Source organism: Zootoca vivipara, chromosome 3 (assembly GCF_965207765.1).
Source record: "Zootoca vivipara chromosome 3, rZooViv2.hap1.1, whole genome shotgun sequence".
In the NCBI taxonomy this organism is placed as follows: domain Eukaryota; kingdom Metazoa; phylum Chordata; class Lepidosauria; order Squamata; family Lacertidae; genus Zootoca; species Zootoca vivipara.
In genome coordinates this window covers 21,304,385-21,330,084 of record NC_142586.1, presented here as the reverse complement: position 1 = coordinate 21,330,084, position 25,700 = coordinate 21,304,385, and the positions used below count along the sequence as shown (strand labels likewise).

Here is a 25,700-nt window from a genome sequence, read left to right as displayed (position 1 = left end):
AATAAAAGACAGCTGCTCCCTGGTTGCTCTGATACACTTGCATGGGAAGAAAGAACAGCCTGCTGGATCAGGCAAATGGCACATCTAATCCAGCAACTTCAGCATCACTGTTGAAGCTCAGTCTTTGTGCAAGTGTGATTTCCCCACTTGCAATTCCCAACAGCTGGGAAATCTTGTTACAAAGTTTCATATGATCACTATTTGAAAAAACAAAAACACATACATATTTCGGTTTCATAATTAAAGAGGATTTGGTGATCTTGTGCAATAAACCTGCTTCAGATCAGACTTTTTTTCTGGTAAGGAAAGTGATGAGAAAATGCACCGGAAAGTGTGGGATAACCATTTCCTGATGTCATATCATATAACCTCCCTCAAGCAAATCAACAGACAATAAATGTCGCACAACCTCCCCGTAAAATGCTGATGAACTTTAATGAGGGGTTTAAAAACCATACTGTGAGGGGCAAGGGATATCGCGAAGCCCCTCCCCTCCTGAGTTGCAGCCCAGCCCCGAGCGAGGCTGAAAGGAGGGAAAGCTCCAGCTCAAGTGGGGAAACAGGAAGTGGTGTCCAAGGCTCTGGCAGGGTAGAAGAGCCATCGTCCCAGGTGGGACAGGAAGGAGGAAGGAAGGGGGGCAGACCAGTCCCCCCAACTCCGGAACTTCGCAGAAAGCGTCGGGGGAAGAGGATGGGTCTCCCCAAGTTGTTATGCTGGCGCAAGATGCGCCAAAAGCCACTTGGAGGTTCTGATTCAAGCTGAACAGATGTGTCTTTGTAAATAGCACTGCCATTAGCACTGTAAATACTCAGCACCAATAAAAGATAAAATGCAGAGCTGTGTAGAGTCGTTACTCTGAAGTAGCCTTCTCCGGCCACCGTGACACACACATTTGCTAATTGCTTCAGAAATGTGGAGAACTAAAATTAAAGATTCAAAAATGAGAAAGTAAGAGAAACCAAAATCCCTAGCAGGGCATCCTAAGCAAGGTAAATGGTAAAGGGACCCCTGACCATTAGGTCCAGTCGTGACTGACTCTGGGGTTGCGGCGCTCATCTTGCGTTACTGGCTGAGGGAGCTGGCGTAAAGCTTCCAGGTCATGTGGCCAGCATGACAAAGCCGCTTCTGGTGAACCAGTGCAGCGCACGGAAACACCATATATATATATATATATATATATATATATATATATATATATATATATGTATATATGTATATATATATATTATTGCATTCAAAGAATTTTATGCATGGGCATAAAGTGTGGAGGGGTCATGGAGCCAGAAGGTCTGAAGAGGAGATTCTCTGCATGTTCAGATGGTTGCACTTAGATCTTTAAGATACTTTGGATCTTTCTACAGGAGCACCAGGATGGGGTGGAGACAGAAGAGGCAGAGCAGTCGTGCACAGCCCTATCTCCAAGCCATAAACATTCTAGGAATGCGTGAGCAAAGCTAGGATCTGGTAGATGATCCATATTCATCATTTTGCAGTATTAACAGAGATAAAAGCAAAACTTCCAGGAAAACAGGGATATCAACAAATTATATATCAAAAAAATTGATTGTGCATTATATCTCAAAATCAGCTCATAAATGACCTCAGATGACAAAAGCGTTGACTTTTGAGACATAGGAAACACACTTTGCATGTAAGACTATTTAAATAAATAAATAAATACATGCTGCACATTCAAGACTAGAGACACACTGCAGAGACTGCAAGACTGTGACACAAACCGAGAAAAGACGACTTGCACGGTTGTTCCCTACCCTACTCATTGGACTAAATTTATGCAGTGAGAAAAAGATTCAACTACAGTAGCATGGCAGTTAATAACTATTAATGAGTGCACAATGAATTACTCCACAACGAATTTGAACTGTGGAAGAGAAAAGTAGAACTATATATATATATATATATATGTCTCTCAGGTAGTCTGTTCATTAGCAGAAGGCAGTGCCTAATTCTTATATGCACTCATTTCCTACGGTGCAAAAGGAAAACAATTGCTGCTAACACTCTTGCATGGACACTAATACAAGAGTTCACAGTGTGTCAGAATAGGGAGGCTATATTGCTTCCTTTTGTGCAAGCAGAACACCACCTTGGGATTTCATTTGATTTACAGTGCCCTAGCACAAGGTGCATAACGAAAGTGACACAAATTGAATACATTTTCTGCATATAGAATGGATCCAAGTTCATGTCAGCAGTAACTATCTTAATGAAACTGCTCATGGGGTGGTTTTTAACACAGACTGAAATCTAGGTGGTTTTTGTTGTTTTTAGAATAAAAGGGGGGCACAGCCAATCACAACTTCTAATGTTAACTAACTATATATTAACATGTGTCTGCAAACATGTTTTTGTCCCATCCACATTTACATTTTTAGGTTATACAATGTAAAGTGTCAACTATCTGCTTTGAAAAGTGGTTTTTACATTGCAATTGTAAAAAAAAATAAAAAAAATGTGCCTACAAGTGCTGTGAGTTTAATATTTACTCATATAACGTTATGCAACTTAAAGCAGATTTGGGCAAAAGTTTAAGCTTCATTTCCAAATCTAAATTTTTGAATGCATTTCCTAATTACTGTGAGCTTGAACATTCATAAGATGAAAACGAAATAGATTTTACCCGAAATCTCAGTATAATGCAATTCTACTTTCATTATAAGGCTCTCCATTATAGTGCACTGTCTGATATAAAGCAACTTTATCTAGCTCCTTGTGTTTAATATGTAAAATTACTCTTTTGGTATTGGCCTAGTTCTCACTGAAACAAGAATGTATGGGTTGTACTACCTCAGACCGCAGGTGGAAATGCATATGATTGAGGGTATAAGTGTATTTTAGGAATGCTTGAGCATTTTTTTTTGGGGGGGGAAGAGTAATCTTAATTCGAAAGACAACACAACTGACCTGAAGCCCTTAAATGCACTTGTGGATCAGAATGCCGAAATCTACTCTTCTCTTAATTAGGGCCCATGTTCCATGGGCTACCTTTTAACCTCCCCCCTTTTAAAAACTGGTTCTAGATACTTGGAATGACCACAAACAGTAGCAGTAGTTGCATGCCTTGAAAAACAGTCTGAAAATACCTGCAAGGGGATTTGATGTGCTATCCCTCTTCTGGACTTGATAGGGGTGAGGGGTGGGGAGATATCTGCCCCCTATGTACCTATCCATGAAAACACCCCCCCCCATAAAGTGTCAAGGGAGGGATGGCATGTCATCACACCCTATCATCCCAAGGACTTCTGAGGCCCTTTTGCAAGTCTGCTGTGCTTTTTAGCCATGCCAAGTGGCTAGAACATGTTAAATAATGGAGGGAGGGTGGTGAAAAGCCAGCTCTTGGACCACCTGGTAAAGGTAAGAACTTTCTTTTTTTAATACCATACATAGATAGAATGGATCAGTCTGACATGAAACAAATTTAGTCCATTTGTGTCCATTCTCTCCACACAGGAAACTATAATGCTGAGCATAAGAATCCTTCATTTTTTTTATGTGGAGACATTTTTTTATTATGGAGCGGCATTCAGTCATATGAGCCCCGACCTGTAGCCTATAGTAGTACAGTATAACCCAGACACTAATTTACTGTCTCCATGAAAGCTAAGCCATACAAACATCTTAGATTATGCCACATAAGAGGACATTGTATTAAAGTCTCTCCCTCTCCCTCTCTCCCTCTCTCTCTCTCTCTCTCTCTCTCTCTCTCTCTCTCTCTCTCTCTACGCACAGAGAGAGAGTTGTGTTATAACCAATTTCAGACAGCAATTTTTATATGCCGGTACTTTTGTGAAATTGTTTCGTTTCGTCACTTGTAATGAAAATGATTCATTTGAAAGTTAGGAAGAATTTTGCTGTATGAGAAACACTGGACTAGAGAGCGATTTAATGAATTTAGTTCTAAAACTGTTCTCGTATACAAACCTGGAGTTTTAGTTATTGTTTCATTAACTTCTCTCACTCCTTTACCTACAAGTAAAAAGACAAATTATCATTTTTATGAACATACTGATTTTATGTATAGAATGTTGATACATCATTCTTGATTGAGGCAATTGTGTGTTCTCCAATACGCCTACCATTTATAGCAGAAGTAAAATCTATATTACATATCCAAGCAGTTATAATTCTACACACTCATCAGAGAGGGGGAAAAGAATGAGATGGAAATCTCCAGGGAGTCCATTTGTATTGTGGCAAGCTTGCTGATTGCAGAAATAATTACTGCACTCATTTCTAAAAAAAATGATTAGTTTTATATCAGCTACAGTGTTGTAACAGAGAGCCTTATATTGGTGACAAAGATGTTGCACCTGTATGTCCATCATTATTATTACATATATACATACTTGTAACCTACAATTAAATTATACTGAACTAATTGTATAATACCCCAGGAACTGCCAGGACAATGACAACACTTCATAATACATGCCAGCTGTGGTTGATAAATCTTTGGCATGTGTGCTGTATTACAGAGTGCTACTTAAGTGTGCACTGCAAGGCATACATGGCCACCATGTCTTGGGGTGATGTTGCCACTAATCTACTAATAACACAATCCTAGGCATAATTACTCTGAAGTAGGTCCCACACTGCACCCAATTGGGCTTACACCCTACTAAGTGTGTTGAAGATTCCAGCCCAAGACCGGAATGGAGAGAGGGGCAAGGGACAGTTCAGTAGAGGGAAGCAGGCAGATCTGCAGGTCTGATTCTGTTCCCTAGGCAGATCCTAGGCTTTCATCCTTCTCTCCAGAAATAACACAGACACCTGCTGCCTTGATACTTGTGACACCCGTAGTTTGCCTAATTGTTTTATAATTGTTCAGCAGAAAGCTTGAATTCTGGAAGGCATCTCAGATTGTTCCACCAGAATCTATTAATTCATTTATATATCTGCCGTGTAAGAATGCTGTCTGAGAAATTAAATCTTATAGGGCCTTTTGTTTAGATTGGTTTGAGGCACATTGTTAAATGGCAAGGAGCAGGGCTCATCCTCAAACAAGTTGAATGAGGTAATGTTACAGGGTGGAAGACCCATGGGCAAATTTTGACCAGGGGTGTCACAAAATCTCTCTTTTTTGCTTGTGCTGCTAATTTTTATTAGAATGAAACATGTAGATTGTTTATAAAAGAAACAGGTAGATTTATACGAAAACATTGTTTTTCATATAAATGAAAAACAAATACATATTTATTTGAGCCAGTATTCTTGCAGGACCCATCAGCCATTTCAGAATTTGACATCTTTAGTACTATATATACATTAAACACTAAAAGACAACACATGAAAAACTGTAAGACTGTGACATAGACTGAGATTAAGGGAAGCTTAGTTGCAACACCCCCACCCCCACCCCATTCAAGCCCAACCTAGCTTTGTTGGATATATAGGAGAGTGCTACTTACTTGTCATTCTTCCTTGAGAGGGTGGGGACACACCATGTAATTCATAAGATGGACACGCAGAGTGCCCATCTGACCTGACAGGAAACTATTGCAAGTAGCGTCAAGAGTTGTGGAGACCTTTTGCCAACCAAGCCAGAGAGGCAAGTCAGGCTATATCATGCAAGAGGGAGGCTAAATCATATACAGATCAGCTTCTCCTCATTTCTAAGGGCAGGTCCCATGCTTAGGACTGCTACACAAAGACGAGGCAGCACACATTTGTTGGTCTGTAAGAAATTCCCGAAGAAGTATAAGCACACACTGACTCATAAGAGGCTACCCCTTCAAGAGATACAGCAGGTGCCAAGATGCCATGTTCAACCTCCAATTGAACCCTAAATCAGAAACACTGTGAAGCACAAACGATTTGGGAAGCTAAAAACACAGAAAGCCGAGGGCAAAATAAACATCACATGCAATTGTATGAAACTTTGTCCCGATATCTGCTTGTTTTACGTGGCCTTTGTCTACTATTGATGATAAAGGACTAAAGGGTAGTGGTTACGGCATATTTAATCCACTGGAAGGGTCAGGGTACATGAGGTAATTTAATCAGAAATCACTGCATCCTTTTAGCCTTTTTTTAAAAAAAATAAAAAATAAAATCAAAATTCCACCGGTTGCCTGGAGAGAAATGCTCTCAACACCCAAATCATAATGATTGGAAGGAGAAAACACATAGATACATATTGCAGAAAACAACAAATATTTTCCGTTATAAACTTGGAACAAATCCCTGCCCATGGACAAGCAAGATTCTTGTCTGCTGCAGGCAGTAAAGCTATGCCAAATCTGTATCTTGGGTTGTATTTCCACTTATACAGCTGTAAAGCCCCTTCAATTTTTCTAATAGTACTTTTAACTGAAAAGTTCTATACACAAGAAGTAAGTCAATAAAGATTGGTTTGTTTGGGAGCTTCAGTGAGCAGTGCCCCATGGACTAGGTCAGGGACAAAACAATTCTCTGGAGCCTCAAAAAAAAAAAAAACCCAGCCTTTAGGGATCTGAGATTAATGTCCAAGAGTGACAAAAAGAAGAGAAACACTTTCAATATTCATACGTATTTTGGCTGTTTGAAGAAAGGTCGCCCCTTGTCAAAAGAAATCATAACTCGGGGCAACTCAGCTCAGCATACAGCCTCTAAATGAGATATCTAGCAGATTTCTAGCACTGCCCCACCGTGTGCAGTGGATATGGGTGTTTTAACACATTTCAAGGGAGTTAAGCTGAAAATCAGGATGAATGTCAGGGGTTGTCACTGTTTCCCATAGGAAAACACAATCTGAAAGAAAGTCTAGACTTGATTCCACCTCATGGAGGAATCAAGGGGAGGAAGCAGAGGTGTGTTTGTAGGTATTGATAAGGTCTACAAATTCCATCCTGGCCACTCAATTACATGGTAGAAATGCTCACTGGCACTTTGAAGGTTGATGTGTGGTTGAAGTTGAGAAGTGACTACTGGATATCACCAAGGTGCCTCTATGTGTTTTGTGCCTGTAGCACAGGGCTGCTGCTGCAGTTGCTAGCCTGCAACTCCCCCAAGGAACTCTTAGGTTCAGAACAGTTCAGAGCATACGACTGGCTCATTGGAAGCCATGAGGCTAGTTAAAGCAGTGTATCCATCTTTTGTGTATGAAAGACACCCGGAAATTATCTCCATCCTAGCATCCTGATTACAAGAACATACAATTTCAGCATGGTCAGCTACTGCAGAAGACGCAACAAGGCACAAGGAGATACCCCAGGTCATGCAGAGGAAGAACTAAATATGCATCACCAATACTATGAGCTTTACAAACTGTGTCTTCCATGGGTGTATTCCCAGAGACATTGCAGGTAGGGGTTCCAGGGTTGGCAAAGCCCTGAGGTGAGGTGAGACTCCCAAGTTTGAGCAGAGGATCAGAGGAGGGGACTGGCAATGTGAGCTGCTGGGCTGCTGCTGGTTTGCTGGCCACTGGTCCATCTGCTCCTATCCTCCCCCCAAGAGAAGGAAATAATAAGTTCCCAGCTACAGTAAGTGCATATAGGGTCACAGGCTTTAAGCAGCCCCTCAACCTGATAGGCTCTCAACAACTCTTGTAACTGCTTGCCAGAGTTTCCCAAAAGGTAGCCCTTTCAAAAAGCTGAACACCTACACACGACTTGTGGGGCAAAGAAGAAACATATACACTCTTCAGTCTTGAAAATGGCACGTCGATCTCATGGGTTCATTGCTACTTTTATCGTTCTATACATAGGAAAGGGATACTAATGCAATATTTTGAAACATAGCAGGCCTGATTCACATCACAGTGCGTTTATTTATTTTTAATTATGTATGAGCTTGGACTTGTTAGCAAGTATAAACTAATTGAATCATTATTTTCATCAGTAACTTACTTTTACAAACCGGTGACTTTCCTGTCCATTTCATATCTGGCTTACACGTTCGGTGTTCTGATCCACCGGCAAGGAAAAATCCTGGCTGACATGTGTACACCAAAGTGTAGCCTAAGGTAGGCAGATCAATTGCTTTCACATCCACATTTGCGGGTGTCTCTGGTTGCCTGCAAGCATGAGCTGAAAGTTTGAAAATATATATATATATCAGCAAAGTATATATCCAAATCCAGAAAAATGCAATGAACATATTGTTAGTGTAAGCAAAAATATAGTCAACTTCCATGTTATGAATAGCTTGGGATGCTGTTTCTGTGTTGCAGCTGAACATGTTTTTGACAAAGAAGCAATGCAAGGGAGAAATGTAAAAAAAAAAAAGTTGGACTTGAAGGTATTCAGAACCCCTTCTTTCCCCGCACATGGAAGATTATTAGGAAGGCAACAGAGAAAAAGAAAGGGAAAGCTAAACCACATGTCATTGCAAATTAGGCTGTGATCAGTACTATGAATTACTGAGCTGTCTGCTTCACTTCTATTTCAGTGACTCAAAGAACCTTGAAAATTACACAGTGATTTCTGTGCTAAATAAATTCATTATAAACCTCTGCAAAATAAAGGTTCCATAGAAAGGTTTTTACTATGCTACACTGGCTATACAAGCCACTGTAAGTATACTTCTCTTCTTCTTTGTGCTCTGCTCATTCACAGCATCTGAAAGTTAATTTGAAATAAGATAAGAACCTAAGGTCAGTCTTGCTTCACATCAATGTACTTTACTGAATATGCTCTCTGATGTCTTCTTTTTTGTCTTCTAGCTGTCATAAAAAATCTAAATATATTAATCTTCAAGCATTTCATGCAGAGCCTGGGACATTTGCCTGACACTTAATCACACTTTGACTATAGGGCTAGGGATGGAGGATGCCCCTTTCTGAGGCCAAGAGCCACAGTCACGTCAGCACTGAATTTCTTGGAATGGAACAGAATGACAGGGGGGAAGCAGTACTGGAAGAAAAAGCCAGATTGCAATTGTGCATGCAATCACATTACTGCTTTTTTGCAATGCTTTTTCCATGTGCAGCTATGTTTTGTTAATGGGAGACGGGAAATCATGAGAAAACTGAACTAAGGAAAGAAATGCATGCACTTGTCTGATAAGAATGTTTGTCTACAGAGAGAGAGAGAGAGAGAGAGAGAGAGAGAGAAATTGAGAATTCCTAATGTATTGCTTGCACTTCAAAAACAAGTGTGGGTAATTCAGAACTCCAAAATCCAGGAAGAAAAGCAACTGAGAGTAATTTTGAAAGAACCCAGTCCTTATCTAAAACAAGACTTCCTTCCCACTTCCACACATCTAAGGTTATATGATAATTATGGCATAGTTGTTGTTGTTGAATCGTTTAGTTGTGTCTGACTCTTCATGACCCCATGGACCAGAGCACGCCAGGCACTCCTGTCTTCCACTGCCTCCCGCAGCTTGGTCCAACTCATGTTCGTAGCTTCAAGAACACTATCCAACCATCTCATCCTCTGTCATCCCCTTCTCCTTGTGCCCTCAATCTTTCCCAACATCAGGGTCTTTTCCAGGGAGTCTTCTCTTCTCATGAGGTGGCCAAAGTATTGGAGCCTCAGCTTCAGGATCTGTCCTTCCAGTGAGCACTCAAGGCTGATTTCCTTCAGAATGGATAGGTTTGATCTTCTTGCAGTCCATGGGACTCTCAAGGGTCTCCGCCAGCACCATAATTCAAAAGCATCAATTCTTCGGCAATCAGCCTTCTTCATGGTCCAGCTCTCACTGGTCCAGAAATCTCCCGTCACATAAGAGGACATGTACATGTAAGCAAATACAACATGTACGCCCTGAGCTAGAATGCTCCACAGCTGCCTGGATCACCCAAGCAAATATTGCTTCTGAGTAGTGAGCTTGTGTCAGGTTATTGAAAGTGGAGTTTTTATTTTACCATCCTGTTTCATCATCATCATCATCTCATTTAAAAAAATAGTGAACATTTATTACTTACAAATGCATTCGGGCTGCATGCCACTCCAAGTTAAATTTGCAAGACAAGTGCGTGTAGTTGATCCCTGCACGTGATAACCCTTCCTACATCTGAAAAAGACTCTGCTCCCAACCTAAAGAATTAAAAAGAAAATTTAAAAGGAGAAGTAACAATAGAACGCATAATATTCATCTCTTTGCCACTACACAACATAACATTTTGGTCATTTCCCTTCCTTTCCTTTTCCAATCAAGTCAATGAATACAGAGAGTTTCCATGGAGAAGAACACCAAATGCTTGGCACACATTACCTCTCTCCCCATTTTGTCTGTGTTTCGTGGAAACAGCTCGGTCTTCCGTGAACTGACATGTGTGACAAACACGGTGACTGTATTTCTCAATGTGAATATTCTTTTTGTTTTGTTTTAAAAGATAAATTCTACTTTTTCGCTTTAAGGGCTGCTAAGTACACCAGCTTATCCGACTCTTCAAATATTGCTTTAACTAATTAATGTAAAATAGTTAGAAAGCTTTCCTTCAAGACTGATTGGCTCAGGAGAAGAAACCCTGGCAGAAAAAGTTGTCCTTTTCCCATATAAATAGAGCCCTTGGTAAATCACCCAACAGTCAAAGTTGCAAACAGGTCATTTTCAAAGTGAGTTTGTGCATTCAATATTCAGTTTTGCACTTGTAAGAAAATAATACACCAAACCATTTCAATCAGGAGAAAAATGGGGTAAGAGGAGAAGAGAGATAATTGCGCAATCTTTATCATTTAAGGACTGATTATGGTTTTGCAAAGGAGAAGGAAACTGGAGTCAAACCTCCACAACAGACACGCTGACTTACTGACTTCTTACTGACCTTTACGGTTCACACTATGGTAGAATTTCACTTGATACAGTCATAAATATGCAAAATGGTAAGTCAGCTGTGGTGTTTATGTACTTTTGAAACTATTTGTCAATTGCTCTCAAGACAGACTCTCAAGTTACTGCCTTGTGCCTAATTGAGAGATTATATGGAGAGCACACAATCAAGCAGCACGTTGACCAATATGCATGGTAATTTCAGTTTCAGTATTTGTGCTGGAGATTCATCACAATTCACTAATTAAATGAAATCACTTGACAAACTATCTGTTGGGTCCCCCCCACCAAAGATCAAAAATGTTAATTGAGCACCAGCCATTCTGACCATGCTCCTATTATTCTTAGCGCTAAAATAAATACTGGGTGTTTTCCCCCCCTTTTACTTAAAAATGCTTATGCTATAATCATTGTGAGAAGGTTTCAAACTTAAGCTGTTCAATGAAATCAACTGGAAGGTTCTCTTGAAAATGCTGGAAGAAGACATTATAAAATGTATGGGCTTTTAAAAGCTGGAAACAACTCGGCACAAAACCCGAGGTTTTTAGCAGACCAAGATCAGTGCTCCTAAAGCACCAAGTACAAACAGGTACTCTAAACGTAACAGCACCCCAAAAAATTACCTCATAGCCTCTAGAGCTGTTCTGTATTCCATAATGGGGTGTACCAGGATCTGGGCAACTGTTGTGAGCAGGATCTACAATTGAAAACAGAAGTGAGTAGAGAATTCATGAGGAGTCTGTTATGCAGGAATACGTTATTTAAGTCTCCCAGAATACCTAACATATGATCGGTAAAAACAAAACTTACATTCTACTATATATAACACAAGGGAACAAAGGGAAAAGTTCAGGGGAGGGGGGTGGGAGAAGAGACGCAACTACCCATTTTAAAAGTTAAACGGTACTTCTCATAGTGACCAGCTGCATCTGGTCTTTCCCTGATGCTTGGGTGTGCCCGCTTTCCATCGCTTGCTTTACCATAGCAGTCTAAGAAGAACCCTATTGGATCAGGCCAAAGGTCCATCTTGTCTAACATCCTGTTCTCACAGTTGCCAGCCAGATGACTGAAGGAAGCCTGTGTATGGGAGACTTATTCCATAAGATTATTGTGGTTTTGAGGAGATAGTGTTCTGACATGGTCATCTCTTCCTGCCGCTCTATCCCTATCTCTCTATCCCTTCCTGGCCTATGTTTATCACCTCTCTGTCCCTTGTAAAATGTCTTTTATGGTTGCCTTTGGTGTATGATCTGGTGGCAAATGGCTGAGCCTGCACTGGCCTTTGATGTATGGCCTGGCTTTGTGTCTTTGATGTAGAGCAGAGTGGCTCACAGCTGAGACTGTACTGGCCAGTGTCTTCACGTAACAAGGCAGAGCCATCTATAAAATAGATGTTTTTTTGAGCATAGCGGTGGAAGTTTGCACACAGGCTGTTGGCCATGGAGCTGTGCATCGAGTCACTTCACCACTTCTTCAGGGCTTCTCAGTGGCGGATTGTGGGATGTGATCCATGAGAGGCAGCCAAGTACAACATTCCTTGTAATGCTAGAGAAGACATGTGAGGGAATGTTTGGTCCAGCCAGTCAAAACTTCCTGTTCCTCCTGGCTGGAGCATCCTTCCTTTTACATGTGATAGAAGGTGGGTGTGACCTAACCTGTCGAGGTAACAAAAGGATGAGTCACGCAGCACCCTTCCCTCTTTTTCACTTCATTCTTCGTTTGACCAGCTTTTAGCTAGGACTGCTCTGCTAGCTCTCAGCTAGCAGAAACACTGAGATTATCCCCCCATATGGAGTAGATCCACCTGTACATATTTGTAACTAAGTCTGCCTTCAGGAATCCAACTGTGAACTAATGTGAGTAAACTTCTTTTATTGACTTTGAATAAGATTGTGGCGCCTTTATTCTTTTAAGAGGGATTCAAGGGAACTTACCAGGAATGTGCAATTCAATCTGAGACAGACTGAATTGTATAATAGTGAGAGGCTCACATGAGCCTGCAACCGGCTCTCTGCTGTGCATGTAAAAAGGGGGATGTGACTCTGCTACATAAAGGAACTTGCTAGTGCAAGTAAGGAAGGATTTTAATAAACAATATATCCTCTCCTGCCACCCTGAACATTCCCACACAGATCGAGGTGCTTGCTTGATAATGTATATATTGCTTGCTGTTTGGAATAAAATCTGTAATCTTCTTACTCACTTGTGTTTGTACTGCTTCTGAATCTAATTTTTAAAGGACCATCTTGCATTTGGCAAGACAGCCTGCAAGCAGGACCTGAACACAGCAGCCTTCCCCCTCCACTTGCAATTCCCAGCAACTGACATTCAGGGGCATAGTGAAGTCGAGGCATAACACAGCCATTGCTGAGCCTTACCCTCCATGAATTTGCCTAATCCTGGGTGACACAGATAGGGGCCCATTTGATTCCTAATATCTTGTGTTCACCGTGAAAAGTTTTAGGCCCCACTGAAATGTAGTTACAGAGGTATCACTTGATTTTCTGTAAAGAGTTACTTTTTCTCCTTAGGAGTGAATGGCAAAGTGCTAAACTTAGGACAGTGGGAGTCCACTCCTTGCAAGGTATTTTTGTGTGCAAGGGAGCGCAAAGGCTCCTTGCCATAACCAAGCCTGTCATGCACAATGTCCAGCATAATGATAGGCATTTTCCTAATTTGTAGTAATTTCCAATGTACAGTATTTGTAACCTTATAATCCAGAAAAAAGAGGATCTGCTACTTCCTATTTCTAGCCCGATTTTAAATTTCAATCCTAGGCAGCCACTTTAATCATGTTGTCAGTGGAATATATAATGGACTTATTTACAAAGCGAATCTTACAGGCTTCAGAACTCAGACAGGTGAGAGCGTAACACATGACTTATATATATATAAAAGTGTACTTCAGCAATCAAGGGACTTTTAACTCCATCAGCAGTTTGACTGTGCACCTGCTAATGGGAAAATGAAACAATATCCCACCAACGGAAAAACAATCTATTGTGTGTGGGGTGTGAGTAGGGACTGACTTACAGCTGCAGTGGTTGAATAATAGTAGCAAGGAAAGATTAAACAGTGTCACCTTTGGGAAGTGCTGTTTATAAAGGATCATTCTTACTCTAAAAACATCTCGGCTCAGATTATGAAATTCAAAATTGGATTTACTACCTCGGCATCCCATCCCCCTGGGATGATAAATGTTCTAATAGTTTCACATGGTTTTGTGGTTCAGTGCTAAAAGCAAACACACACACATACAGAAATACGATATGGTGTACAAATTCTTCCTGAACTGTACCGTCTTGTGGGCTCCTCCAGAATGGTGCCCCCAGCAAAGCTCTACAGACACAACTAGGCAATAATTCCACCTATTGAAAAGTTGCTTTCTTCTTCTTCTTTTTTTAACTACAGTACTAGTAACTGGCTGGTGTGCTTCCAGCAGCCACTGAAGGCAAGTTTAGCAAATTGCCAGTGGCCTCAGCGGGAAACTGTGCTGGAAAGGTTTCAAGCACCAGGAAGTGACATTGAAGGTTGAGGTAGGGAAAACCTATGTCAGCTCCATGCGAGCAACAAATGCCCACACTAGGGCCAATCCTTCTCCTCACCCCTGCCTCCTGGTGCTTAAATGAAAAGGAGGCAACTCTGCCTCCTCTTTCAGTTGCCACAGAGTGACTTGCAAGCCGGTTCCCTTGGTGGAGTCTCTCACTGGCTTTGACTGTGCTACTTTAATACACGATATTCATTAACTCTCTTAACATCAAATGAAACCATGAAGTGTTAATACTGTTTCCCTGTTTCCCTTTCTTTTAAAAAATCTTTATGGTCTCAGTGATGTGCTAGTGAAGTTAAGAGCTCTACAGGAGATTAACATCGCTGCGAAAGCCACCTTAAGGGTTGCAGCTGCACAGGTGGAGAGGAAGAAAAATACGATTCTTTTAACTACGCAAAAGTATTTCAAAAGGGGAAAAGATCAGCCGCAGAGTGGAATTATTACTTTTAATGGATGGTGCTCCATCGCCAGGATTTCCTTTAACCCGAGAGCACTGAATCAGTTTAGCACCACCAACATAAAAATCAAACTCTACCCGTAGGGACAAGGTCACCTAACTGTACAGGACTGAGTTACTTGTCATTAATGCTGCATTATTTGTGAGATGGAGAAGGCAGTGGAATTGCTCTGTCTTATTGTGAAAGCTGACTGACTTTTACCCTTGCCAGGTGGGCAGACAAGAGAAGATGCGGGAGGCTGAGAAATTCCCAGCCTGGGAAATTACTGAGATGAAAAAAAACGATGGATGAAAAATGTCTGAAAGCAAAATTCTATGCTCTCAGATAAAAGGGGCTGTTTGGGAGAGGAGGGGACAAAGGAGTAAGCAATGTGAGAACTGAGCGCAGTCCCCAAAAGAGAATATATTGTCCCGGAAAGGAAATTATAAAAGTTATCCTAGCATAAATGTTGAATGAATCAAGGAATCTGGAGTAAGGAAAAAGTAAATGGAAAATAAAACAGTGGGCTAGATTCAACTAAATAATTGCACAATGAGTCCCAGGGAGGGGCATTCTGTGGCTTTATGTCAGAGAGCTTATTGGACAATGCGTTAGAACACTTCCTTAAGCTGATCTTAATTAGAATGATTCCTTCTGTCTGCCTAGGAAGCACTTGACTTTTAAATATGAAGGCAATTGATATGGCTGCAACAAAGCAAAAACCTCTCACAAAAATCCCATGCATCCCCACTGGGATGAATCCTGACATCAATAGGGTATACAGGTAAATTTGCATTTGAATCATGTTGCCCTGATTCTTCAAAATGTGGAAAGTCTGCACTAAGAATCTCAATGGATCAGATGCATTTGATCTTATAAACTGCAGATTTATATGCCATTTTCTAAGCTTCAGCAAATCTTTATGAACACAGAGCTTTTTCCTGATAAAAAATAGTACCTATGATGCTCAAATGGCATCAAATTCACCTGGGCCTGCTCCGTATAAAAAATTATATGAACGAACGAACACACACACACACACACACACACACAGGGTTTGGATCCACAAGTGATGAAAATAAACTTCTGCTCACGGCCACCTGCATTCCATTAATTCTCTATCATCCCATGTCATTCCAGCAGTCTTAAATTTGGATTGGGGGTGTGTGCATGCAGGGAGATGTGAGGAGGAGAGTGGGGAAGCTTGGCTGATGACTGGAGGTCTGCTAACACTTCACTGGAATACACGCACACACAGAGAGAGACTTTATTTCCAGCAGACTACTGGGGAGGTGAATTTATAAATGCAACGTTAAGAACGTATGTCTTTTAGAAACTTACGGTGACCTTTTTACACACTCAAACTGCACATGGTGTTAAACACGTAATTAGCAATCCCATTGTGTGCAATTTGAAATATCAGGGGAAGTCAGGGTGGGGTTCCCTCAGGATCACAGCATGTAACAAAGGCAGGTTTAATTTTTCCCTCCCTAGGAGCAATCTCTATGAAACTTGCCTCCCCATGCAACAATTAATGTTAGCCAATGGAAGTCCCAACCCATCTACTGTATGAGTACAGGGTGGGGTTGGGGGCAAATTTCATGGTAATTACAGGTGAGGTGGGAAGGATTAAACCAGGCTTCATCAAACTCGGCCCTCCAGATGTTTTGGGACTACAATTCCCATCATCCCTAACCACTGGTCCTGTTAGCTAGGGATCATGGGAGTTGTAGTCCGAAAACATCTGGAGGGCCGAGTTTGCCTATGCCTGGATTAAACCTTAAATTTATACCATGCACAACAGCTTCTCTCATTTTAGCTTACCTTTAACAGAGTAGGAAACATATGCGAAGTGGCGCTTAGGCACAGCACAAATAAATAATTGTAGCAATTACCAATGCACGTTGGCTGAATTCCACTCCAACTGCCATCTGCTTGGCATATTCTCCTTGAAGATCCTATTAGTATCAAAGGTGGTCTGCACTGAAAAGATACTTCAGATCTGTAGGTGAAACTTTTGCCATTGAGTCGCCCCTCGGCTGGTGTACCAGGCTCTCCACAAAAGACAGCTATTACAGAAAAAGGGAACATGTTCAATAAAAGGCTTTTAAACCATTGTATAGCATATGCACAGTGAAGTTTTTTTTTTGGTGTGTGTGTGTGTGTGTGTGTGTGTGAATACGAGTTAGCAGGCACCGCACTGCTTAAGTCAATTTTTGAATGCTAATTTATTGCTCTCATCATAGAATCATAGAGTTGGAAGGGACCACAAGGGCCATCCAGTCCAATCCCCTGCCAAGCAGGAGGCACCATCAAAGCATTCCTGACAGATGGCTGTCAAGCCTCTGCTTAAAGACCTCCAAAGAAGGAGACTCCACCACACTCCTTGGCAGCAAATTCCACTGTTGAACAGCTCTTACTGTCAGGAAGTTATTCCTAATGTTTAGGTGGAATCTTCTTTCTTATAGCTTGAATCTATTGCTCCGTGTTCGCTTCTCTGGAGCAGCAGAAAAAAACCTTTCACCCTCTTCTATATGACATCCTTTTATATATTTGAACATGGCTATCATATCACCCCTTAACCTTCTCTTCTCCAGGCTAAACATACCCAGCTCCCTAAGCCGTTCCTCATAAGGCATTGTTTCCAGGCCTTTGACCATTTTGGTTGCCCTCCTCTGGACACGTTCCAGCTTGTCAATATCCTTCTTGAACTGTGGTGCCCAGAACTGGACACAGTATTCCAGGTGAGGTCTGACCAGAGCGGAATACAGTGGTACTATTACTTCCCTTGATCTAGATGCTATATTCCTATTGAGGCAGCCCAGAATTACATTGTCTTTTTTAGCTGCTGCATCACACTGTTGACTCATGTCAAGTTTGTGGTCTACCAAGACTCCTAGATCCTTTTCACATGTACTGCTCTTAAGCCAGGTGTCACCCATCCTGTATTTGTGCCTTTCATTTTTTTTGCCCAAGTGTAGTACTTTACATTTCTCCCTGTGAAAATTCATCTTGTTTGCTTTGGCCCAGTTGTCTAATCTGTTAAGGTCATTTTGAAGTGTGATCCTTCTCCTCCGGGGTATTAGCCACCCCTCCCAATTTGGTGTCATCTGCAAACTTGCTCAGGATGCCCTCAAGCCCATCATCCAAGTCATCGATAAAGATGTTGAATAAGACTGGGCCCAAGATAGAACCCTGTGGCACCCCACTGGTCACTACTCTCCAGGATGAAGAGGAGCCATTGATGAGCACCCTTTGGGTTCGGTCAGTCAGCCAGTTACAAAACCACTGAATGGTAGCATTGTCATTTGTTTGCAAGTATTGAATGTCCTGGTGTGTCATTAAACACCCCACAAAAGTAATATTAACTGAGATGCCTAATTTACAGATGTGGTACTTAGTGTTGAGAGGACAGTATTGAGAAAGGGCTCCGGCTCCCTCGGCCTGAAAGCGAGATAAGCGCCGCTACCCCATAGTCACCTTTGACTGGACTTAACTGTCCAGGGGTCCTTTACCTTTACCTAGTAAGGAGCACAGAGCCTAAGAAGGGGGAGATTTGCTGGGGAACAGGAACAATGAGAAGGGTGCCAGTTGCATATAATGCGTGCATACAGAATACATGAAGCTATTCCTGTGGGAGGACATTTCATGGGGCATATTATGGAATATGAAACTACAAGTGAGCTGGTACTTTTGTCCCTTCTAATTTTGTAACTGAATTATACTCAAACTACCCTTCTTCTTCATCTAAGTATGCTTCTGCAATAAGCTTTTTCCTCATAAGAATGTGAAACGGAATAAAGAAAAGTCAAGAAGAGTTGGCTAAGTGAGGAGTATCAAATTACCCCAGATCAATGATAAGGCCTTTCCTTGGCTACTTGTCCTCCTCCTCTAAATTATCAATTTTTTTGCCACTGGGTAGTTTCATGCAACTTTTTTTTTTTTTTAAAAAAAAATCATGTTCAAATGTTTGGTTTCTCAGTCTATGCAGGCTTGATATTGTCTGAAGGGGCACGAGGTCACCACCTAGTTGGAAGCTAAGCAGGTCTGGGTCTAATCAGTGCTTCAATGGATGACCGTCTGCATACCAGGAATATGCCACCTTGGTTCCATGACAGAAGAAAAGTGTATTATAAAAGGAAGGAAGGAAGGAAGGAAGGAAGGAAGGAAGGAAGGAAGGAAGGAAGGAAGGGTCTTCTTGGTTCTGTGTTTCCCAGAGTATCTTTTCAGAACATGGACCAATATGTGTTCAGAAGCTCTTGTTTTTTTAAGGGGCCATATCTGTGTTATTTGCTCATGTTCTATGCACTTTAAGAATGTGCTAAAATTTCATTGCTCAAGGACTACCTCCAAGCCTAATCACATTTAAAGCAATAGTCAAGGGTTATACGTCTGCAAACACAATTCCAAACTAGCTATTAAGTCATAATTAATGAAACAACAATAAGACAGCAAATGGATGCTCTATCAAGAAATGTTTTGATTTGCCATGGGTGATAAGCACTTAGGAGATTCAGAATTTTTAAAAAAGAAAAGCTATGAGCAATGCTGTCACAGGCAAAAATTGCACTCCCACCATTTTCAATATTACATTATTTATTGTGGCATTTCAGAAGCACAAGTATTGCTTGTATTTCCAGTGCCTGGTTGTTGTGCAAAGCAGCATGGGTGCTGCCACCCTACAGCTAATCTTGATCCCCCATGCAACAATATGTTGTTGTCGTCATCGTCGTCGTCATGAACAACAATTTATTTATACTCTGTTCATTTGGCTGTGTTTCCCCCCAGCCCAGAACATTCAGTTTCTGATCCTACATGACAGCATCTCACAGTTCTCCCAAACATGACTATTGCACCATGATTTTTATTTTTGATCTTATCAACAATTTAATCTTAGTAAACTTACGCAGGCACTGTGGGATCTCTCCCCTCCACTCTCCTCGCCCTTCACATGACAGGATAGCAGAATTGGAAAGGTGATACCCATCAGCACAACTGTAACTTAGACTTGATCCCCAGTGGAAATCAGAGCCTTCCACTTTCCCATACACCACCTGGGGTGGTGGTCCACATGTGATAGCTAAAGGAAACAAAAAAGAATAAAGATTTTTAAGGGGGGGAATGTAAAAACTGAACAAGATAACTTTATAAGCCTTTGTCAACATGGTGCCACCCAGATGTTTTGGTCTACAACTTTATTCTATCTTTTTTTCTGAGAAAGGTTAAGCTGAGAAACTGTGGCTTGAATTTTTGTGAGCTAATTAAAACCCCAAACCTTTGCAGATGGGTTTAGTCTGGTTCCAGGTACCATCTTTTGTACAGCGTATGGTGGATGCACCAACAGGTTCCATTAGGTACCCTGGGTTGCATTGATAGGTGACCGTCTTATTAAAGGTGAAATCACTTCCAAAATGGATGCCATTTGACAATTCACCTGGATCTCCACAACTGATCACTAGGGTTAGAACACAAAGGGGAAACATGTTTTATTTTAAAATATACAAATAAAACAACTGTATCTTGCATATGTGCACATGCAGAAAAAGATAAAACAACCGACATTACCTATGGATCTGTATGCAAGTTTATGTTTAAATTCAGGAAGCCCTTGGTGAACCTCAATGTGACTCCTAAACCAACAAAGTTTTAAAAATGCATTTTTTCTGTGTATGTCTACAGCAAAGTGGAGGCATGTGCTCCTGAAGTGCAAATATAATCAGGGGCTTCTAACAGTGCATCAATGGCTTCTACAACACGTAGAAGGAATGTTACTGGATTAGAAGATGTTCTGATCCTCAAAAACGAGTTGTGCTCACAAACCGAAGAAGCCCCCTGTTGCCCAAATCTATGTAAATGTTGCACAAACACACCTGTACAAATTCTAAGTCACATTTCCTGCATTATTATACATTTTGGGAGTTCTACTGCATGTATTTTTCTGATTTACTCTGTAGGTAACACACACACACACACCCAAATTACACAGGCATACACTGTAAATCCTAAATCTGGATTGTTTCCAGGACAGACTGAAATAAAACAGAAAGGATAATTTTATAAAACTGCTGTTCCTCAGATTATAAAACTGCTGTTCCTCAGAAGCCACGTTGCTTAATGATAAAAGACTAAACAGTGCCAACAAAGAATATTTTTTGATTTGTATGTGATTTAAGCATTCACAGATATATACTGTATTGAGTCAAAAAGGTAATTCACTCAATTTACTTTCATGTATGTTGTTGCAAAAATGTTACAGGTAGGACCAAGAAAATTTCTTTGCAGGTGTGCTTGCAGAAAAATAAGCCTTACAGCACAATCATATTATGCATGTTTACTTGGGAGTATGTCCCAGAATGTCAGCATAGTTTACTCACTGCAAATATAAGGGTGAGGTAACCTATGGTTGCGAAGTTAAACAAACTTGCTTGGGAGTAAGCCTCAATCTCAATGGGATTTTCTTTCGGACATACATACTTAGGAGCAGGCTCCATATGTGGTGATGAAAGAGTATAATTTACTGTTCCCTCCTTTTTTGTTGTTGTTAAAGAAAACACTTTTCTTCCTTCTACAAGGATAGCACATCAATTTTCAGCCTTTAAGCATATTGTTAACAGGGTATAACATCCCAACCTGTGCAGTCTGGGGCAGAGCCAGTCCATGTCCCGTTGGCTGTACAGTGTCGCGTAGTTAGTCCTGAAGTCTTGTAACCTTCCCAACAGGCATAGATGACTGAGCTAGAAAATGAAATTCCGTCATTGAAGACTATCTTGCCATTGGCTGGTGTCCCAGGATTGCCACAAGATACAGCTGTCAAAAGTGGGGAAGACAGGGAAAGCAAAATAAAGTAAATTTGATTTCTCCTTTAAACTGACGCAGGACAAACCCTGGGAAACCAAAGCTTTTCAATTGTTTAGTTTGTGGTGAAGTTATCAAAATATGCATGCCCTATATTGGGCTCATATTACCGTTCTACTTCATTATTGACAGAAGGTAACAATATATCCCTTTTGCATACATTAGGAAAAACGGGGCACAAAAAGAGAGGGGGAGAAATAATTGAAGGTGGCAGGTAGTCAAAGCACTGGGATGTTTGTTCATAGACATCTCCTCTTTTTAAAGATGTAGTCTTAAATATGCATTGAGAGAACTTGCACCAATTTGCCCCCAGAAATGGCTATGGTGATTTTAGTGTTCACCTGCTAAGTTTTTGCCTGGGCAAAACTGAATTCTCCATTAAAGGGGGAATTCACTTTCCTTGCAGTATTCCTTAAGGTTATCTGTTTCAGTTAGACAGCAGCTTGCCTTTCACACAGTCTCACTCCTAATATAATTTGCTCATAAAGGTTACAGCTCCAGCCTATGGTATTGAAAACAGGCTCGAGTACAGTTCTCTGCAAATGGTTTTGCTGTGAGGGAAGGAAAGCGAAGATTCGTTCTGTTTCTTGCGATTACAGTTGCCTAAACCTGAGTCATGTCAGGTAAGACTGAGCCAAAAAGGGGCCCCAACTAAGGTCCTTGAGTGGGATTTTTGATAATTCAGCTTTTCTGTTAAGAGCTTGAGGGTTCAGAAGATTAACTCAGTCTCCAGGTGGATATTAGACTGGAGGAACCACATTGGTAGCAACAACAATAAAGATATCTGTGTAAGGTAAGAAACCCCTCTTTTGGTGCAAATTGCACATGTATGTGCATGCAGTCACAAATACAATTTGAACAAATAGGTCACTATCAGTTTAGTCCCAGTTCAGGCATTTAACTGAACTGGCATTTTTCACATCATTCTCCAATCAGATTTTTTTAATTAAAAAAAATTACTTCCTAATATGAATGAAAAACAAAAGATGGGAAAAACCCAACCCACACTAGCTACAGTGTACAGCCAGAGACTTTTCTATGTTCTCTTTCAAATTAGTTCATAGGATGCTCAAAATGCACTTTGTAGTAACTCATAGAAAAATGCCCACAGAAACACTGGTATTTAAATGCACAACATCAATTCTATATATGAAAGAACGGTGAAACGTTCTGCTGGCAAAAAACAAGCTGTAAGCTGTGGGGAGATGGATTACTGGCTAGAAAGGAGAACAGGTGCTTATAATAAATTAAAATAGGAGAGGTTCATAATCACTTGTGTATGTGACCTGTGTGTGTACTGAGGGTTTTTTTTGGCAAGGATAAGAAAGGTGAATGAAGGACAAAATGTGAATCCAGATCAAAACTTGCCTACAGTTCTTATTCTCAACTTATGATACGTGCAGGCCTTCTTGGATTCTGATTTACTTTCCCAAGGCAAATGCCTTCCCCACATTGTGTGTGAGCTTAGACAAGACAATAAACTTTTCATTAAACCACGGGTGAGTAATTGGCAGCCTGTAGCCACATCCAGCTTGGAACAACGTCTTTTAAGATTTTGTGAAACTATTGGTTGTGTTTTCTTTCTTCTAGCCCTAATGGGTGGTTAAGAGAATGTGGTAGACTTCTTTCCATCAGAAAGTTTCCATCAGATTCACATTATAGCAAACCTACGTTCTGCTATAAGTATGATCAACTTAGAGGTAAACAGTTTCAAATCCACAGCAACCATGATGATTTAGCAGACCACCATACTTCCATTATTTTGTTTGACTTCCATACTTTTTTAAGATCATTGCACATTTTGCTACAATATTGTTTATATATTATTGTATTAAAGGTACAATAATATATAAACAATATCTACTTGCACTGGTATGTTTTTGAACTGCTAGGTTGGCAGGAGCTGGGACAGAGCAATGGGAGCTCATTCCGTCATGGGGATTCAAACCGCCGACCTTCTGATCGGCAAGCCCAAGAGGCTCAATGGTTTAGACCACAGCACCACCTGTGTCTTGTATTAACAGGTGTGGGACTCATAAAGGAGAGTGGTAAACCTGATCATTTTTATTAAGAACCAAGATTGAAATTAAGCAAGTAGTTAAATGTACTTTCAAGCACAAACAATAGCTCCAAGAACACCAAGTATCATATTTATGGATTATACGGTTGCAATTGCATGAGTTGAATCTGATACTGACCTTCACATACTGGCTGCAAGCCAGACCATGATCCGTTAAGGAGGCATGTTCTTTCTGGGGAACCTCTCAGCTGATAACCCATTTCGCAGGAGAAACGTAGCAGGCTTTTTATCTTGAACTCATCCCCAAGTCTGGACCCATGGGATGGCACTCCAGGATCATCACAATATCCTGGGTTGTTTCCTGTAAATGCAAAGTATCAAAAGGGTCATTATCAGGATCTTTCAAGGCGTCAGGACAGTTTAGTGTCAATCGGCTAATGACCAGCCAGACATTAAGCTCTATTTCAAATTCTGTGTGTGTTTTGAGGTGTGCCCCGAAGGCACGTTACAAAACACAAGGCATCAAACAAATATTCTTGCTCAAGAGCCACAATAGGCCAAGTCTACCTACCAAATACAGGTTTGATCAACAGAGACTTAACAATAATTTAAGTTAACATAGGTCTATGTCACAATGAATATAATCAGAGAACAGCTGAAAATTCCATGTCAGAACTCTTCTCCTCAAGATGCAGGGTTAGGAAGAAGGTGTGCCTGCCCAGAACCTTTCTCCTGTGTAGGAAAAGTGCATGTAGAATGTGTTTCTGCTTTTGTTTAAAAGCCAGACTAATTATATGCACAAATATTATACATATAATACTAGACAAGAGTGAAGCCCCATCTGGTACCATATTTCTGCAGTATCATTTTATAAATATTTGTATGCAGTTATATGCACTGCTGTGCTGATTATGTTAGGAAACCCGAGTGTCTATAATAATAATAATGCATATAATATATGAGAATTGCTTAAAAAAAAAAACTAGCAGAGCTGGTAAACATACAATCCACAAATTGCTGAGATCATCTTCTCTCCTCATTCTTATGGCTTCATGAAGATCCCAACTGAACTGAAGAAAAATCATGCCCAACAGCAGCACGAAGGATACAAACATTAGTGATATGTCTGTACAGTGGTACCTCGTGTTACGTACTTAATCCATTCCAGAGGTCCATTTGTAACAGGAAACCGCTCGCAACATGAGGCACGCTTTCTATAATGGTGCCTCCCACTGCTGCCAGAACGCGACTTCCGTTCGCACCCTGGTTACTACCAGGTTAGCAGAGCGCATAACCTGCAGCATTCGTAAGGGGGGTGGTACGTAACACGAGGTACCACTGTATACAAAAAGCGTACTTCACTTGATCTTCCAAAATCAGGGAGTATCCTTGGCATTTAGAGGCACTCCTAGTTACTGGCTACTGAGCCATATAACACACTCTAAATGGATGCTGGGTTAAGGGAGAAACTTTGCAGACAACATGTATCCCTACAGACCATAGATGGACTCAGCAACAGATCGTCTTTCAGATATAAAAAGGTGTTAAAAGAAATCACTGTTATAATGGGAGTGAACGGCTAACCAAAGAGCATAAAATCTGACTTATTAAACTTCACTTGCATTAAAATCTGCTGCAAGGGAATAGTTTTAATAATTTCAGCTACAAGGTCACATTAAGTCAGTGCTTTCCAAGGTACCTGAGCAGTGAGGGAGAGTTCCACTCCAGCGGCTGTTTTCTTGGCATGCTCTAGTAGAGTTTCCTATGAGAGTTCGACTTCCTGTACAAGAGTAGCGAACTATAGATCCATACGTAAATTTGTCCCCTGACAGAATTGCATTGGTTGGGACTCCAGGGTGTCCACAAGAAATTGCTACAGTGCAGAAAAACAGGATTAGCATTTATAGCTGTTCTTGTAAAGGTTTATAAATATAACATTACAATTCTGCACAATAAACATGCAATTGTATGAATGAATCATTTCTGTTTGTCTCTCTTGCTGCCCTTTTCATCTGTTCTTCACAAACCTTGGAGTGCAGGAAACAAATTAATAGAGAAGCAGATTTGAACTGTGATGAAACAGATCTGCTACAGGTAGGCATGATATAATTTTACAATTCTT

At 40.8% G+C, this 25,700-nt stretch overlaps 1 protein-coding gene across 1 annotated transcript in view; it reads right to left on the bottom strand.

Annotated features, from left to right (window-relative positions):
• Positions 1-25,700, bottom strand: part of CSMD1 (CUB and Sushi multiple domains 1) — a 946,508-nt gene that overhangs the window by 19,754 nt on the left and 901,054 nt on the right. The window contains exons 56-65 of the mRNA XM_035109950.3: positions 25,278-25,451; positions 23,757-23,939; positions 21,334-21,510; positions 19,979-20,158; positions 19,610-19,783; positions 16,599-16,772; positions 11,340-11,413; positions 9,869-9,980; positions 7,848-8,027; positions 3,943-3,987 (exon numbers count right to left, since the gene is read on the bottom strand). Of these exons, the coding sequence (XP_034965841.3) occupies positions 3,943-3,987; positions 7,848-8,027; positions 9,869-9,980; positions 11,340-11,413; positions 16,599-16,772; positions 19,610-19,783; positions 19,979-20,158; positions 21,334-21,510; positions 23,757-23,939; positions 25,278-25,451 (1,473 nt within the window). The remainder of the gene's footprint in view (positions 1-3,942; positions 3,988-7,847; positions 8,028-9,868; positions 9,981-11,339; positions 11,414-16,598; positions 16,773-19,609; positions 19,784-19,978; positions 20,159-21,333; positions 21,511-23,756; positions 23,940-25,277; positions 25,452-25,700) is intronic.